General features: G+C 38.3%; 1 protein-coding gene and 1 long non-coding RNA gene across 3 annotated transcripts; one reads left to right on the top strand and one right to left on the bottom strand.

Annotated features, from left to right (window-relative positions):
* Positions 1-3,942: 3,942 nt before the first annotated feature.
* Positions 3,943-5,516, bottom strand: LOC110674409. The gene is made up of 2 exons (XR_002498836.1): positions 4,730-5,516; positions 3,943-4,652 (listed from the first exon to the last, which is right to left on the bottom strand). It is a non-coding gene; the product is annotated as an uncharacterized LOC110674409 (long non-coding RNA).
* A 3,548-nt stretch (positions 5,517-9,064) lies between these two features.
* Positions 9,065-10,852, top strand: LOC5579016 (zinc carboxypeptidase). 2 transcript variants are annotated; one of them, XM_001664147.2, is made up of 4 exons: positions 9,067-9,306; positions 9,403-9,623; positions 9,681-10,711; positions 10,778-10,852. In XM_001664147.2, exons 1-3 carry the CDS (start codon positions 9,300-9,302, stop codon positions 10,668-10,670), a joined length of 1,218 nt encoding a protein of 405 aa, XP_001664197.2. In that variant the 5' UTR covers positions 9,067-9,299; the 3' UTR covers positions 10,671-10,711; positions 10,778-10,852. The 2 variants fall into 2 exon arrangements, with proteins under 2 accessions (XP_001664196.2, XP_001664197.2); XM_001664146.2 differs by having other exon boundaries at positions 9,065-9,623.
* The last annotated feature ends 7,505 nt before the right edge of the window (positions 10,853-18,357 follow it).

Below are 18,357 nucleotides of genomic sequence, written 5' to 3' on the forward strand. Positions count from 1 at the left end.
GGGTACGTTAACTCGCACGTTACCAAGGTTTACGAAACATCATCTTCGACGCCAACTCAGAACAAGCCTAGTGAGTGTCTACATTGCGACAAAGAAGGCCATAAACTTCGGGAATGCCACGGTGTACTAAATTAAGAAGGTGATATATTCCGAAAACTGACAGCTACTTGACGACGTCATTCCTATCCACCTCGAACAAATTTTCGAAAAAAATGATCTAGTGATCCGTATGGTATATGGTACGATAGGAGTGACGTCACATGTTTACAACCAAACTTGATGTTTACATCAGTAAAGAGCCTGCCTTGTTAATTTTTTATGCCGTGGGGAATGCCAATCATTTAGAACGCTTTCCGTTGACGATCGATGGCGGCGTATCCGAACACTGAACGTGTGTCAAATCTACTTCCATTACTACACGGAAAATCCACGACTCCAGCTACACAAAATGGAAACACTCACACTCACCAGCTTCTCGATTCGGGCGTGACGCTACATGGAAAGTTCGGGAGAATCAACACCTTTGCTTTTCTGGACGAGGGCTCTTCATCAACACTTGTTGACGTACTTGTTCGCGTACTTAAAGCAGCTGCTGGTCCAAAACTACCGCAACGCCAAACCGGAGATTTTGACCGGAGTTGATAATATCAGACTTGTTGTGCCACTTAAGATAAACGAAGGAGATGGATCTGGGCCAATCGCCGTTAAGGCACGATTGGGCTGGTGCGTTTACGTTCGGCAAGGTCCACAGAGTAATAAAGGATTCAGCTTCCATATTTGTGGTTGTACGAAAGACGACGAATTACACGAGACCATAAAACAGTTCTTCGCCGTTGAGGAAAGCGGAGTAAAGTATCTCGAAAGTATCGCCCAGGGCAGAAGACAAACAAGCTCGAGAGTTGCTGGAATCAAACACTTCGAGACAGGTTTACTGTGGAAGGACGACGAGATAGAGCAACGGAATGACGTTGCGAAGACATCAGTGTCTCCAACGTAGCCGCTACGTAGATGACTATCTGGACGGTTTTGGCAGTGAAAGTGAGACGATTAAGAAATCAGCAGAAGTACGTCAGGTTCATCATAACGGTGGGTTTCATCTACGAAATTAGAGGTCGAACAGCGAAAGTGTCACGGCAACACTTGGTGAATCAACGAAGAAAGACAGCGAAAACCTTTACCTGGAATCTGGTGAACATGTGAATCGAGTACTCCGAATTCTGTGGTCTTCAAGGACAGACGAGTAGAGCTTCTTCGCTACAATGAGCGAAGAAGTCAGACACCTTCTTCGTAACGGTACCCGCCCAACAAAGCGACAAGTACTGCGTTGCGTTATGTCACAGTTTGACCCTCTAGGGCTTCTGCCGTTCTTCATTATCCACGGGAAGGTGCTTATACAGGACCTGTGGCGAGCCGGTACGGAGTGGGACAAAGCAGTAGGTGAAGAAGTATTTGATCATTGGATTCGCTGGACAAAAATGATCGAGTTCATAGCATCCATGAGGATACCGAGATTTGTGAGATCTGTGGGAAATCCATAGGAAATTGCCTACATTTAGGCGTTTATCGCGAATTTCTTGAAACTTAAGCATCAGTAACGCCTTGGAATGTTTCCAAGGAATGTGTCGAAATTTCCTATTGCCGCCGGTAGTGGCCGTGGGGGCAGTGGTGCTCGGGATGGGTTGTCCTCCATGACTGGTCCTGGCCGGAAATATTCGTGGGGAGAAACTCGACCCTTTGCTGCAGGAATTTCAATAACAACTCTTTGGTAAAACAGAAATTTTCCGAAGAAAATTCTGCTAAATGTGAACTATTTTAACCTGACTCTTATTGATTGGAATATTTATCAACAACTCTTTGTTAAGTGAAATCATTCTTCTAAACAACTCTTTGCACCATCGCCAAACCAAACCATTTCATTGAATTCATCAAGAACATGAATGGTAAGGAGAGGCAGATGGTGTATATTTCGTTTCCCGTACCTTTGGCGCTGACTACTGAATGCTTTTCAGTTGTTGCTTTCGCTCTCTGGTTCCGTTCGCTCTTCTTTGCTGCTCCAGATGATCCGTTCGTTACGCCGTTCGATTTGTGAATGAGCTGGGAGCAAAACAACCACTGGTTTTATATGCTCCAGTCCCGTTCACCGATGGCGAATGGTGGGGTTCTCGCCTTGTAGCTTCGTCGCACCGTTCGCTGCTCGCACGCGATTGGTTAAGGCTTTCGCGCCATTTTCGGTTGCGTGTTTTGTCGCTGTCTGAACGTTCCGTTCGTTTTGACTTTCGATTACTGAATGGCCTATGCTCAGAATTACCTTGGCTTTTATACTTCACAATATGGTGAAAAGAGCTCCACCTATCCATCGTTGTGAGTAATTTATTTCTTTCAGAAGTCGACTATGTTTACGAGGTGGAGTCACGAGGCGAAAAATCATAGGGAGTAGACAGTATTGTTTGTGCAAATTCTAAGCGTGATATTATTGAAGAACTTTAGTTGTGTTTGAAATTCATTTATTAATTTATTATTCAACCTGAGCTTTTCTCTACAGAATGTTTCATTGAACATTAAATTATAGAATATATGACAATACAATAGTTTATTCAAGCATTAGAACATTACAGCTACCATTTTAGTTTATTTTTTTGTGGGTTTCATTTTTCATTTCAGTTTTCTATAATAATTTGGAAAAAGCAACGATGATCGATCGTTGTAAGTACAGTCACCCCACAGTTATGGATCAGCTAAGGGTCATTATTTAGAATAAAATATGATGACAAATAATGGTGACCTTGTACAAAACAAAATTACCTGCCAGGCAATACCCAATATAGTTGTTTTCGAGAATAAACATGGAAAATCGCGGTTATTTACGAAAAAGTGTCGATTTCGACAGAAATTTCAAACGTTGTCCATCCCACAGATGTGGATCAGTAGAACAGGAGGGTCCTTATTATGGATCAAATCGACTCATATTATGGATCAGAACACTATAAAAGCAATTTATCTGTGAAGTAAACGAATGATTGGATGATGGGATTAGTGCAATGCGTGTGTCGATGTCGGATAATGTTCATACATTATAGCCATTATTCCTCTACTGGAAAGGAGTCTGCTTCTCAGCTAAGTGTTCATAGAGCACTTTCCGGTCGTCGCTAAAGAAGGTGAGGTGTTGTCTACAAAAATGTTAAAGCTTGTGCACAATTTTTAAAATACTTATACAAAAAGCCTTACGAGGTGGTGGCTGGGTGTCAAAAATAGCCATTTTCGGCTTTATAAAATTTTGCTAAATATTTCAATGCTTCATGAAAATATTGTGATTGTCTTTTGGAACCTTCATTTAATATGAATAACACTACAACAGCTATTCAAATGATGAAACATCATAATGACATTTGTGGGGCCCAAACGCAAAGGGTTGTAAGCGACAAATTCGTTGGTTTCAATATACTTCAAAGTTTTCCAACGGAATTTTTGGGTTTTTGAAAAAAAAAAAACAGAATTCGTTGAAGACTTGTAAGGTTTGTTTGCTCCCCCGCATAAACTGGAACCGTACTGGCACCATTTGCCAAATTATCCATAACAACTAAAAACAATATCTAACCAGTTTCCTATAACATCCAAGTTAACAATAAACCAACAGTACCGCAGACGATTTTGACAGTTTGGTGAATGGTAAATGGGCAAATAACAATGTGGGGAATGGGCGGTTAAGTTATGTAACCATTCAAAAATGATGATTTTCTCAAACAAAATTTGTTGTGGATAGTTTGTCGAAAGGTGGGTATACCATCCATTTTTATGCCAAAGTCATTGTAACGCAAAAGGTTTAGTTACAGTTGAACAATATATATTTAAAAATAACGAATAATGTTCGTGTAATTGTTGGCTTATGTTGCTTTATGGTATTTAAACCGTATGATGAATTGTTATATTGCATTTATACATTACAAGAAAATGTCATAAAAATATTCCATAAAACACAACGAAACAAGTAGATACATGTTGAAAAACTCACTTTTAATAAAACATTTGTAACTCAGTCAATGAAATACACAAATAAACTAAAAAATTTGGTTTAGTTTGAAATGAGATAACATTTGAAAAAAAAAAGTTGTTCAATTATCATCATTTAGTATTATTAATGATCTGTTAAGCCTCGTCTTTTTCGCTACACTCTTCTATACACTTTTTCACGTATGTCTGTCGTAGGGTTTCAAACTTTCAGCTCCGTGACCTCTTCGAGATCAATATTGCAGCTAGTAGTCCGAAAGAGAACTAGTTCCATGTTTCCATCCTTGATCCAGATGACCTCATCTTCCTTTCTCGTATTGGCTGCCGGCGTTTTGCGTTGCTGTTCCTTGGTGTTGTGTGGCAAAGACGGCATTTTTTTCGGAGGATCTCGCAGAAGCAGCCGACTCGAAAATCTTTGAAAAGAGAGAAGCAGTTGCAGCTCCGGGACCTCTGGGATCCATTCTTCCAGATCAATATTGCTGCTAGTAGTCCGAAAGCGAACGAGTTCCATGTTTCCATCTTCGATCCAGATTACCTCATCTTCCTTTCTCGTATTGGCTGCCGGTTTTTTGCGTTGCTGTTCCTTGGTATTGTGCGGCAGACGGATTTTTTTCGGAGGATCTCGCAGAAGCAGCCGACTTGCAAATCTTTGAAGAAGAGAGAAGCAAAAGCATACTTTATTCATGCCGGTTGATGAAATTGGAATAGGGATCTTTTAGCTTACCTGCAGTTCCAAATCCGGCACAAGATCCGAGTGAGTTCTCTATTTAAAATAAAAACAGAATATTTACAACTGGCAAAATCGCGACGGGTTTTATTTTTCTATTTCTGTCAGCTTAGTGCAAAGAACACGTTGAAAAAATTCAACACAGTCAATGTGTAAATCATAAACGGTGGCAAATTTTCTTTTATTATTTTCTTCATATTTATTATAATATGCAAAAATAGAATATTGAAATTGTTGAGTTGATTGACTATGTGTATTAATTTTTGAGAAAATAAGTATTTTTCACCGCTATGTAAAAACTTTTAAACCTTGTCATCGCAGTATTAATTTTCAAGCGTGTATAATAATGAAATGCGTTTAACTATTCACCGAATTGTTATAATACTTTTTTATATGGTGTATGGTATATATGTAAATGTGTTGTGTGAAAATAAACCAAAACAGTTTTATAGAAGGTGATTATATGTTGTCACTATTTCTCACCGGTGTCTACGCTATATTGTTGAACAATTTGAGGACACTTCAATACATTGGCACAATTTGGATTGGATTACTGGAAACGTTTTTTACTGTTGAAAGCTCTAGATTTTATAATGTTCAACATAATTGCAATTGTTTGTGATTCGTTAACATTACCAGTTAGAAGCATCTTATTGTTTGGAACAAACGGTAAACTGTATTTTTCTTTGCGGGCCCATACATTTGATATGGAATGGAAAATTGCTTAAGAAACTTCAAAGTAATTTTACTCAAACGTACAAATTGAACTTTAACACTTCACTTTTTGCAAAAAAATAAAACACTAAAATCACAAGTAAGGCGAGCAAATACCTTTAAACTCTAATATGTGTTGCTTATCTTGACAGATAAGCAACTCTGAAGAAGTCTGTAAGTCGCAGACGAAATAGGCCTATCTGTCAAGACACATATTAGAGTTTAAAGGTATTTGCTCGCCTTACTAGTGATTTTAGTATTTTTTTTTTTTTTTTGCAAAAGGTGAAGTATTTAAGTTCAATTTGTAGTTTTAAACATACTTCAATAATCCCTCCCCTATATAAAATTTATAAAAAGTATACTCAAAAGTAGTTTTCGTCACTTACACTTACAGTTTTTTTTTTATTTAAAGAGCAGTTGTACAGGGTGTCCGCAAATTATCCGAAGAGCAAAATATTGGAGAGACGATCTCTCACATTGAAAACAATGAGAAATCAATGTCCATGTACCTTTTATAATACATCTATATGTTAACACAAAATACAACTTTAACAAATTTCAAAATGATTGCTTGTTACTGAGTTAGGCAAATTTAAATTTTTCAGAGAAGTTTTTCCTGAGGCCCGCTAGTCATACTGGGGATGTGTTATCCCTAAAACCTAAAAGAGATGAATCCAAATGTCCTATTTTGAAGTAATCTACAGGTTAGTTGCTTCAAGTAAGACTGGAAATAGAAAATTGTACGGTTCAAATCCAGTGAGTTCTATGGACAATTCTCTTCCATCATAAAGCTTGGAAAACAGCTCCCTTTAAGACACCTCAATACATTTGGGTTGGTTTTGCAATTATTTGAAATCGGAAATGTGTCAAACTTATTTCTTAAGAATATAATGAGCCAATGTTTAAAACCATGCAAGAATATTGAATTTATTATGCTTGATTGTATAGAGCCAGGTCTTCAAAGTTTGTACGGATAATTTGCGGACACCCTGTATATCTCGCGTCGTATAAGCAAAAAACGATTTTCTCTTGGGAAATGTTTATGTAAAGGCGAATGGAAATGTGGATGGAAATGCAATTGGAAAAAGAATGGCAAATGAAATTACAAACGAAATGGTAAATGAAATGGCAAATGGAATGGCAAATGGAATTGCAGATGAAATGGCATATAGAACAGCAAATTGAATGGCAAATGAAATGGCAAATCTAATGGCAAATGGAATTGAATTGGAATGGCAAATGGAACGGCAAATGAAATGGCAAACGGAATGGTATATGGAATGGCAAATGGAATGACAAATGGAATGGCAAATGAAAGTACAAGCTGAATGGCAAATGGAATTGCAAATGGAATGGCAAATGAAATGGCCAGTGACGTAGCAAGGGTTTTTGGGGCCCGGTGCGGAGTTCCATTTAAGGGCCCTCAAAATAAATGTGGACGCCGTCTAAATATAACGCGCTAATTTGAAATCGATTGTTGAAATAATCGATGACCAAATAGCTTTTATACAATTATGATTTATTAGTTGATAATGTTGTTGTAGTTGTTTGATAGCAAAAATGACAGTTTATTAATTTAAAGCTTACAGTTATTCTTTTCTTAATTCTTGTTCAAAAATACATTAGTTTACTGAAAATTATCGAGAGAACTTCTAGCGAAATGCCATGGAAATGGAAGTATCAGCTGGCGACGTAGCTCTGGATAGCAATGATTCATATACAGCTTCAATTGAGAATTCTGAGGGAATTTTGACATTTTCCAAATTTTCTGTTTTTGAGTCGGGATTGATTAAGAAATTCTTGATGGAAAAAATGCCCTAAAAATCTATAGATTTGCCCATGGTTTGTTCCAAATAAATTACAAAATAAACTCTTCAGGAATTCATTTTGTGATTTCCATGAACTTCCTAAGGATTTCGTTACAGATACCTTAGGAATTCAACGTAGAATTTTATAAAGATAGCCTTAGAAGTTACCTCAGAGATTCCAGCATGAATTACTTAAAAGAATCTTTCAGAATTTTTCAAGAGAATCATGTGCACTTCACGAATGTATACAATGATTTTACCGTCTTTTTTTTCAAATCTTCCACCAAGATTCCCGTTTACAAAATCTTTAAGATGTAAACAAGTATTTACTCAAAGGATTTTGTAGAAATTTTATTCAAAATTATCGTTAAGATTTCAACCAGTCAATTCCTTCAGGTATAACTCCAGAGATTGTTCTAAAGATTCCTTTGGGAATTATTCTACAAGTTCTTAGAGAAATTTCCCAAAGATATTTTCATTTTCCCAGAAATATCTCCAGAATAAGATCAAGGATTTAGTTTAGAAATTATTGGTGAATTTTGTCGAAAATCCGGAAGATATGATTAAGTTAGTAAGTAACCTATGATGAACTCTTACAAAGTTCTTTGAGCGAACTCCTGGGCTCTTGAGGAAGAGGATTCCGTAGATTGCTTAGATGATTGCAATTACTAGATTATTTACTGTAATTTAAGCTGGTGTGGAACCTCAGATGAACTTATGAAGAAGCTATGAAAATTTTACTTGAAAAATACTCAAAAAATTAATTGGCAGAACTACAGAGTCATTTCGCATAAAATATTGGAGAAATCTTCAGAGAAATTTCAGAAGGAACTTTATGAGGAATCCCTTGTTAATTTAAAGAGAAATTCCAGGAAGAGTATTAAATATATTGCCTCGGGTAATTTTTTAAGGAACTAACTTACCAAGATGTTTATGACTGTGGAAATCAAAATAGTAAAGAGAAGCGTTAAGTTAACCATCCCTTAAAACAACGCTGCAAGTTTTTCTGGGAGACTTGGTGCTGGAATTAATAAATAAATTTCTGAAGGAGATCCCAGAAGTATATCTGAAGAGATCTTTGTAGAAATTACTAGAATAATTTCTGAAGCTTTCCCTCGAGGAATCTGAAAAGCAATTCCTAAAGAACCTGAGAAAAAATCGCGTAATATCCAAGTAATTAAACAGCACTATAATTCGCCCTGCATGCTAATATAGTGATATTATACAGCTAGCATGCTCCATTTTAGTCGTATAATAGCCTTATACGACTGAAACTAATTAGCGGGCTAGTCTCTGAAGATCTCTCTGAAATCTCTTGAAGCAGGATTCAATGCAGCAATATAAATAAGAAAGATTTGCATTGAAATAGAGTCTAAGTCTATAAAAAGAGATCTGCTATTAGCCTTGATTGAATACAAACCATGTCCCGAAGATGGTAACTGGCATCTCTAATCACTAATACCATTGAACATGGGCCCCTACACATTACCGATTGAAGTCACCTTCAAATTGAGTTTTTATCTGCTTGTTATCGTGTTATTTTTCTAGAAACCAATTTTATAATATTAAATTAAACTCTTACCTCGATTTGGGGGCCTTTATGTACTCGGGGCCCAGTGCGGACCGCACCCATCGCACCCCCTAGCTACGCAGCAGGAAATGGCAAACGAAATGGCATATGGAATGGCAAATGGCGCTTTTAACTAGCATCCACTCAACAAATTCAAATTGTTACTCTCGGTGCGGCCATCACTGTACTCGAATGTTTGCATTCGGATGAACATATCGGCGTTGCCGTAAATCTGTAGTGGTAAAAATAGAACAGAAAATATCTTATTCGAACCGTAGAAACCTCATACAAGTGATTCAAATACCTGCGTGTCATTCAGTTGGATTTCTGAAGCATTGGATCTTCTTACAATCAGTTCCCTGGGCAAGATTAGGATCCGAACTGAGTACGTCTCATTTGAATTGTAATTGATAGCATTGTCAAATCGATAACTGCCTGCGTCTATCATCCATCCACCCGGATCAGTAACATCATAATGGCCGGTAGGCAAACATCTTTCTCGTCATTCACTCGAATGGGAATAATTTTAATCGTTTTTCATTCAACAATAATCGCATTTCCGGTTGCTTATGAAACAGAGAACCGCGCCCGCTATGACCACTATCGGTTGTATCGCGTCCAACTGGAGACAGATCAACACGTGCAGGTCTTTCAGGATCTGGAGGCCAAGAGCGATAGTTGCACGTTCTACGGCCATGCTCGGCAACCAGGACAACAGCTGACCATCATGGTCGCCGCCAACAAGGTTGCCGATTTTGAGGACCTTCTGGATCGGTTTTTGGTTACAGGACGGGTTCTGGTAAGTGTGTTCTTCCCTCTGATTCGAATAAGACTTTCCTCAATCGGATTCTTGTAGGAATACAACGTTCAGAGCAGAATCGATGTTGAAGCGAAAAACGTTAAACCAGCTACTGCCGCGCCATCTGAGTTCGACTGGAATCACTATTTCCACCTGGAGACGATCTACGCGTGGATGGATGAACTCTCCCAAAAGCACTCCTTCATAACCGTCACTTTCTTAGGAAACTCCTACGAAGGACGCCCGATCAAAGGCATCAAACTTTCCCGCAAACCCGACAACAAAGCCATTTTCGTCGAGGGAGGTATCCACGCTCGGGAATGGATCTCGCCTGCGACGGCCACCTTCATCCTTAACCAACTGATCACCTCCCAGGATCCTAAGATCGTCGATCTTTCCACCAACTACGACTGGTTCTTCTTCCCAACTGTGAACCCGGATGGGTACAAGTTCTCCTTCGAGAGCGATCGCCTGTGGCGCAAGAACCGTCAACCGTACGGTATCTGCCGTGGAGTGGACTTGAATCGGAACTTCGATAGCAACTGGGGCGGAATCGGTTCCAGCGATGATCCGTGCAGTTACGATTTCTCCGGAGGAAGTGTATTCTCCGAACCGGAAGCTAAGGCACTGGCCGATTTCATCCGAAAGAACGCCGAGAAGGAACGGATCCGGACGTACATTGCGTTGCATTCGTACTCGCAGCTGTTGATGTTCCCGTTGGGTCACACGCCAGAAAAGGTTGCCAACTACGAGCACCTGCAGTCGATAACGGATAAGGCCATTGCGGCGTTGACGGCCGTTCATGGGACGGAGTTCCAGGGAGGGAGCAAACACGAGACGATCTATCCTTCGAGCGGGGGAAGCATCGACTGGGCCTATCAGGAGGCCAAGATTCCGGTTTCGTTGACGTTCGAGCTGCGGGGACCACCGGATTCGACCGATATGTTCATACTTCCGGCGGAACAGATTACGCCGGTGGGAGAGGAGACCATGGCGGCGTTTGTTGCGATTGTGGAAGAAGCCCAGCGGATGGGGTACTACGATTGAGGGGGTCTTTAGGTTATTCGTTATGTAAATGACCAATTAGGATAATAAATTACTCAAAAGAAGTGTGATTAGGATGCTAATCAATCACGTTTCCAGGACTATGGCAAACACTCACAAGGCATCATAAATTCAAATCGGAACACGACATTATTGCGACACCGAAAATGTCATGCCAATTTTCTTATAATGTTTAGATACAAACCAAAATTTTAGGGTAGTTTTATACATATATTTACTACAAAAATCAAAAGAAAAGTTAATCGATGGAGCCTTGAGTGTAAAATTGAAGGCATTTTCGCTTCCTCCATCAAAGTCTTTACATTGTCATCCGGTACCAGTTTCTCAGTTTTTTTTTTCCATTTCCTAACATGTTTTTCTCGTATTTGACTGTTTTCTTGCTATTCCGAAGTTCCCGCTTCATTATTGCTCAGTACTGCTCCACCGGGCGCAGCTCCGGACAGTTTGGCGGATTCATGTCCTTTGGAACAAAATGGACAGAATTGGCCTCATACCGCTCCACGACATTTTTAGAATAGTGGCATGATGCCAAATCTGGCCAAAATAGCGGAGCTTCATCGTGCTGCTGCCAGAACGCTAAAAGGCACTTCTCGAGGCACTCAGATTTGTAGATCTCGCCATTTACTGGGCCCTTTGTCACGAAAGGCTCATTCCTCAGTCCGCAAGAGCAGATGGCCTGCCAAATGAGATATTTGGAGGCGAACTGCGACATTTACTTCTTCTTAAATTTGTCGTCCACATCGAATTTGCTCTTGTCGGTGAAAAACTACAACCCCGGAATTTGCTTAAAATCGGCTTTCACGTTTCGTCGTCCATCACACAGTAGCCATATTTTTTCAGCATCTTCTCATAGAGCTTCCGTGCCCGAGTTTTAGCGGTCGATTGTTGCCGCTCATCGCGGTTTGGGAAGTTCTGTACCTTGTATGTATGTAGTCCAGCTCTCTTCTTTGCATTCTAGACGTAGCTCTGCGACATGCCAATCTTTTTTGCCAAATCACTGCTTGAGACATTGGGATTTGCTTTAATCATCCGCTCACCGTTCCCTCCGTCTTTTTGTTCTCCGGTCCCGGTTTTCTTCCAGCTCCTTTGCCGTGGTCCAACGTCAACCGCTCCTGGAACCGCTTCAACACTCTGGAGACGGTTGAATAGTGAATGTTCAACATTTTTCCCAACTGTCGGTGCGACAGGTCAGGAAATTCCAGGTATTTGGAAAAAAAATGTTCTCTCGACTCGCGTTGGTTCACCTTCATTTTCGTTGAATCGAAAAACACGACTTCGAGTTTGACAGCATGTAACCAATACCCATTGTAGTGAAACAACGTCTTCAGCTTTCAGTGGTTTATTACAGAATGAACATCCCTAATTCTCAATCTTATATTTTACCCTAAGTCTGCCTACTATGATCTTACTACATCTCGGGCATCCTGACACTATCGATGTCCTCATCGATATCACTGTTGTCAGATATGTAATCACTCATCCATTTCCTCATATTTTGAGGAGAGCAAACCGAATTGATTGGGATATTTGCAATTTGAAATCCATCTAAATCAGTTACAACGTACCTATCGTTCGGCAAAACTTTATGAATTTTATACGGACCTTTATATTTAGGAGCTAATTTATGTGTTTCGCCAGTTTTCAGAACTATGCAATCACCCTCTGCATATACTGTGCTCTTTTTTCGTTTCTTATCTGCATTTCTTTTGTTACAAAGTTGACTTCTAATATTATGTCTTTGAGCATTTTCTCGGATATCTGTCAAACTCGTTAAACTAGTTGACATCTGCCTATTTGCAATAAAATTCGAAATATTATGACTTTCACAGTCCAAATTATTCTGTTGCACACCAAATAATAACACGCTAGGATAATTACCTATTGACCTATTAAAAGTATTATTAAAAATAAATTCCAATTTTGATAACAATTCATTCCACGGTTAAGCTGTTTCATTGCACATTTTTGCAACCATCTCGATCGAACTGTCAGCGAATGGAAATTAACTAACATTAATTCTACAAGCATTTTATAGCTAATGTTCGTTTGTTTCGCTTCCGTTCTGCTATCATTGTGTTTGGCCTCTATTATTATGTACACCGGCATGGTTGGAGGGAAAGGGTTGTGGAGAATTGGGAGAACATTACGATGCAATGCTTTGCAATGTAATAAGACGATTTTTCTTTGAACAGTTTGAGAGTTCGTCTTTAGAATTTCCTATGAGCTGATAACAGGGCCACACTAACGCTTGTTCGTATCTTTAATTCAGATTTTATTCTCTATGGATTATATTATCCAGCTTTTTACGAGCGCTAATGGCTGCCGCAAACAGGCTCGCTTTCTGGTAGGGATTCAACGATTTGACGTTTAGCTTGGGTCCGTTCAATAGAAAAGGACCCAAGCCAAACGTCAAATCGACATGTCCCTACCAGAAAGCGAGCCTGTTTGCGGCAGCCATTAGCGCTTTTAAAAACCTGGATAAGACAAGGGACATAACCAATTCCATCTCCTTGAATTTGGTTCAATCAGCTCTGCAGGTTTAGTGCCACTTCATGGATTTGTTCTGAAATTAAAACAAATATAAATGTGAAATCAACATATTCAACAATGTTAAGATATTCCTTCTGAAACCGAAGCCAACGTGAAAATTTTTTGAAAACCATGTTGACAAATAGCAAACAACTCAGAAACTCAAACCAAAATTGCTTTCTTATTTCATATAAAGTTTTCTCTATTCCAATGTGTCCACAATTGTCGTGACATAGTTTAATGACAGTATCAATCATTAATTTTGGAACAACTAATAAACGTTTCTGACCATCTTTTCCAAAAAGAACTCCATTGATTAGCTCAAAATCTGGAAATGTAGATCGCTCAAGTAATTCTTTAATATTCAACAGTTTAACATCTTGTTCTTGCGCCCAGTGTTGCGATGGATCTTCTTCGTGAACAATGATCGACGCATCTTCGCGATCCAACATTCGACAAAATTCATTTTTCATTTTTGGGTCACGAAGAGCATCGCAAAAAGCGAACGGATGCAACGCCGAAGAAGCAAAATGAACACACCGATAAGTGGTTCGCGAAGCCTTTCCACTCGTAGGATTCATTTATCCATGCGCTCTTCATTCTCGTGATTCATTGCAAGGTTGCTTCTTCTCGTAAAGTCAAGCAAACACTCCACGCTAAGCCAGCTCCACGCAGCGCATGTGTTAAAACTACACATAATGAGGCAACCAATGCAGAACTGGCTGACTGAGTGAAAATTCTGAGTAGGTCGCACTCATTCTGTGAGTTGCCGATGTTTTGGCCTTCGGCTGTCCGGGATCGATGGAAACGGAACTGTCAATGATATCCCGCGTGGCAGCAAACAGTTGGCCGTTGGTAAGATGGGGAGTTTTCTGAGATGTTTTCTAGTGAAAAGCCGGAAGATGGTCGCAAATGCGAAAGTTTTTTCCCCATTTGCTTCCGCTTTGGCTATTCAAATGAAAAAGTAACTGAACACCAAAAATGGAAGCGAATTCCGCATTCCAAGCGTTCCTCCTCTGTGCGCATTTCACTCATTCAATTTTATTTACCACTGTTTGCACAAAACTGTGTACAGCCTCTTTGCACAGAAACTGTGCTGCACGAAAAGAGGCCAGTTTTGTGCGCTCGGCACTCATTTTTGAGCGGAGCAAGTTTAGCGTGATTGTTTCGAGCCCGCATGAAGATGATCGAAATGAATATTTTCCTGCTCTTCGTGAAGAGCAGGCAGCGTGGATCGTACCGTTCACATTACCGAGCGATGAAAAATCACCCGATGATACCGTCGGGAGAAACAGCGATCCGAAAATGAAACACGAACGAACGAAGCGTCCGAACGGTTGTTTGTGTTTATTCGCAGATTCTGTTTTGATGCCTACGAAAATTCATCGTGCCTCGCGTTTCCGATCGTTGTTCAGCAACATTGCTTGCGCCACAATAATATTTTGTTCAATATCACAATCATTTAAAATATTACCAGTTTTATTTACATAGTTTTCTTTGCCTACTGTATCTTCTTTTTTATTGACTAATTCCTCCTCAGTAAATTGTTTTTTAACTATAGTATTTTGACGGCTTAAAGCATCAACATGTTGCATTTTTGAGCCATCTCTGTACTCTAAATCAAAATCATAACTCTCTAAAAACAATGCCCATCTGCAAATCTTCGGATTTACATTCTTTTTTGACAAAATCTGAACTAATGCATTGCAATCTGTAAAAATTTTAAAATGTGTACCGGCTAAATAAATATGAAATCTTTTTATTGCATAAATCACGGCTAATGTTTCGAGTTCAAAGCTGTGCAATTTTGACTCAAATTTGTCTGTTTTCGTCTACTAAAATAACTAACAGGATGAAAGTTGTTGTCCTTTTGTTTTTGAAGCAAAATAGCTCCAAATCCAAAAGAGCTTGCATCACAATGAAGTTGTGTTTCAGCCTGTGGATCGAAAGTAGCAAGTATCGGTGACGAAATCAATTTATTTTTCAATGAGTTAAAAGCATCTAATTGTTCTTTACCAAAATCGAATTTTGCATCTTTTTTCAAAAGAATATACAAAGGTCTAGCGATGGTTGCAAAATTTTGTACAAACTTCCTGAAATAGCTTGTAGAACCTAAAAACCTTTGAACGTCTTTATTATTTTTTGGAACTGTGAAATTAGATATACTATCAACATGGGACTTATTCAATTTCTTTCCAAATTTATTAATTGTGTATCCCAAATAATCAATTTCTTCGAAAAGAAATTGACATTTACTCAAATTTATTTCTAATAATTTATCATTTAATATTTGAAAAACTTTTCCTAAAGTATCTATGTGTTCATCAAAACTTGTACTTGCAATAAGAATATCGTCAATATAAACTATAATTTTACCATCATCAATCAATTCTTTGAATGTTTTGTTTATAAATCTTTGGAAAACTGCAGGGGCGTTACACAATCCGAAAGGAACACGCAAATATTCATATTGTCCATTTGGCGTTACAAAAGAAGTGTACTTAGTTGACTCTGTTGCTATTTTAATCTGATGAAAACCAGATTTTAGATCAATAATCGAAAATATTTCCTTATTTTTCAGTGTATCAATTAAATCGTCGATAACAGGTAAAGGGTAGTTATCTCTAACGGTGTTTTTATTTAGTTTCCTACACGGGAAAAAATTCTGTGGTAAAAATAACTATTTTAGCTGACTACGCCCATTCTTAAAACTACCATGGAAATTCAGACCAATATACTATGTTTACGGTACACCCCACCGCATTACTGGTACATTTGACAGAAATAATTTACAACAATCTGATTTCAACTACAGACATGGTAAAATCAAGCGCATTTCTGGTCTGCTGAAAATTGCCGGTGCGAGCGCTTAAGTTAACCCCCTAGAATGGTAGTTTTTACCGCACAATTTTTTTGCGTGTATAATCTACACATAATCTGAAATCATTACCTTTTTTAGGAATTATTACTATTGGACTAGCATAGGGTGAATTACTTTCTTCAATGATTCCATCTTTCAAAAGCTCTTTTATTTTTACCTCAACTTTGTTTTTCTGGCCAAAAGATAATCTTCTTGGTTTAAAATGAAAATATTCCTCCTTTTTCAGTGCAATAGTCATTTCATATTCTGTTACTGGTTTGGATGGTTTGTTGTTAAAATAATATTTAGTTTTAAAAACATTCTAAAAATTTTGCCTTCCTATCATCTGATATTTCTCCAATATTCGACGAACACTGTCGTATCAGAATCAATATTAAATATTTTGTGTTGTTTTACCTTTGTGTTAGATGGATCTTCAATCTGTAAATATCCTTTCCCGACTTCAAAAATCCGAATACCATTTTCGATGACCGTTCGAATATCTGGACGCATGATTACATCTCTTCCAATTATGGCATCGTAGAGTCCCATGTGCTTGTCAGCAATAACATGAAATTCAATCCTGAAATGAATACTTTGAATAATAACTTCGCTTTGAAAACTCCTAATATCTTAAGTCTGTTTCCACTAATACTCCGATACATTTGTTTTTCATTAAATTTAGATATTTCTGATTTCTTAACTAAACCTCGTTGTATTAGTGAAATCGGACTACCTGTATCGTATAAAGCTCTAAAAATGTTATTTATATTAATAAGCTGAAATTCTATCTGTCCGTTACGTTCATCTCCTGAAGTTACTAAGTCGTTCTTTACTGCAGCCGCAATGTTTCTTGATATTGATTGGCAGCAAGCAAGCCGTCTCTCACTGATATGGTCCAACAACATTTCGTTTCTTCCAGCAATAGGCAACAATATGTCCGAATTGGTTACAGCAATAGCATTTCACAGGCCTCCTTGAAATCGTCTCCAATCTTGAGTCATTTCCTATCATACGAAAAGCTTGAACAATCTCTTCAACCGTTTTGAAATTCATCATTCGTGCTTGATTTTTCAGTACTGGATTCAATATTCCTTCAACTATGTATTCGACTATTTCAGATTCTTGCATCTTCAATTTTTGGGCAATAACTTTTTTGTCTTGACAGTATTCCATAAACGTTTCAAATTTCCCACTCCATGTCTTCTTTTCCAACAGTCTTCGAATCTCAATTGTGTTCACAGGATTATCGTAAAACTCCCTCAAGCGTCGTATGATTTCGTAGTAATTTTTCAGCATAAAATCCGCCTGCGAGTGCAACCAGAGTTTAGCCTTCCCTTTCAAATTTTGAATAACGACAAGCTTCATGATGAACTCATTCACACCCAACGCACGTTTCGTATTTTCTACAACGGATATGAAATGGCTTACATCTTCTCCAGTGTCTCCAGAAAACGATGGCAACATTGAGGAGATTTCTTCTGGTTTGAAATGGCCAAAAACTTTCACTGGAACAACTCGATCAACTTCACAGACGTAGTTACAACCTCCGTTATCCGCGCAATTCGACGCTAATCCGGTTGATGGTTGAACAGCGGCAGCAGCAGCATTCATTGCGCTTGAAATGACGATACCTGCAGCAAGTGATCCACCTACGTGAAGTGAATTTCCCGACATCTTATTTCTCTCAGCTACAGTTGAGACTCCAGTTTCCGCAGTGTTTTCTCCAATCGAAGAAAAACTTCCTGATTCCATGAGATTTTTTCGACTCCGTTCCTGCATGGCTTATCCCACTTCTGAATTGTAGTGAAAGAACGTCTTCAGCTTTCAGTGGTTTATTACAGAATGAACATCCCTAATTGTCAATCTTATATTTTACCCTAAGTCTGCCTACTATGATCTTACTACACCCATCAATGAGAAAGTGTGCGAAATTTGGTTGATTTTTACCCAATGGTAGAAAAGTTATGCCCTGTTGAATGTGTCGCAATAATTAATTAATGCCATTTGTTTCTTTTTCAGTTCCTTCCTGTAGGTATTATAAGTATAAACAAAAAAAAAAAGAAATTTAATATAAATAAAACAATTATTGAATGTAGGTATTATAAGTAAAGAAAAATGAAATAAAATATAAATGAATCAATTATTGGAAATAAAAATAAAAGAATGAATTATTGGACATATTGTTTAAGTACAGAACTGATATGAATAGACCTTCACAACAATTTGAAATTTGAACTAGTCTAACATATACGAATGAAAGCTTTTGATGATAATAAG

The sequence above is a fragment of the Aedes aegypti genome, chromosome 1 (genome assembly GCF_002204515.2).
Source record: "Aedes aegypti strain LVP_AGWG chromosome 1, AaegL5.0 Primary Assembly, whole genome shotgun sequence".
In the NCBI taxonomy this organism is placed as follows: Eukaryota; Metazoa; Arthropoda; class Insecta; order Diptera; family Culicidae; genus Aedes; species Aedes aegypti.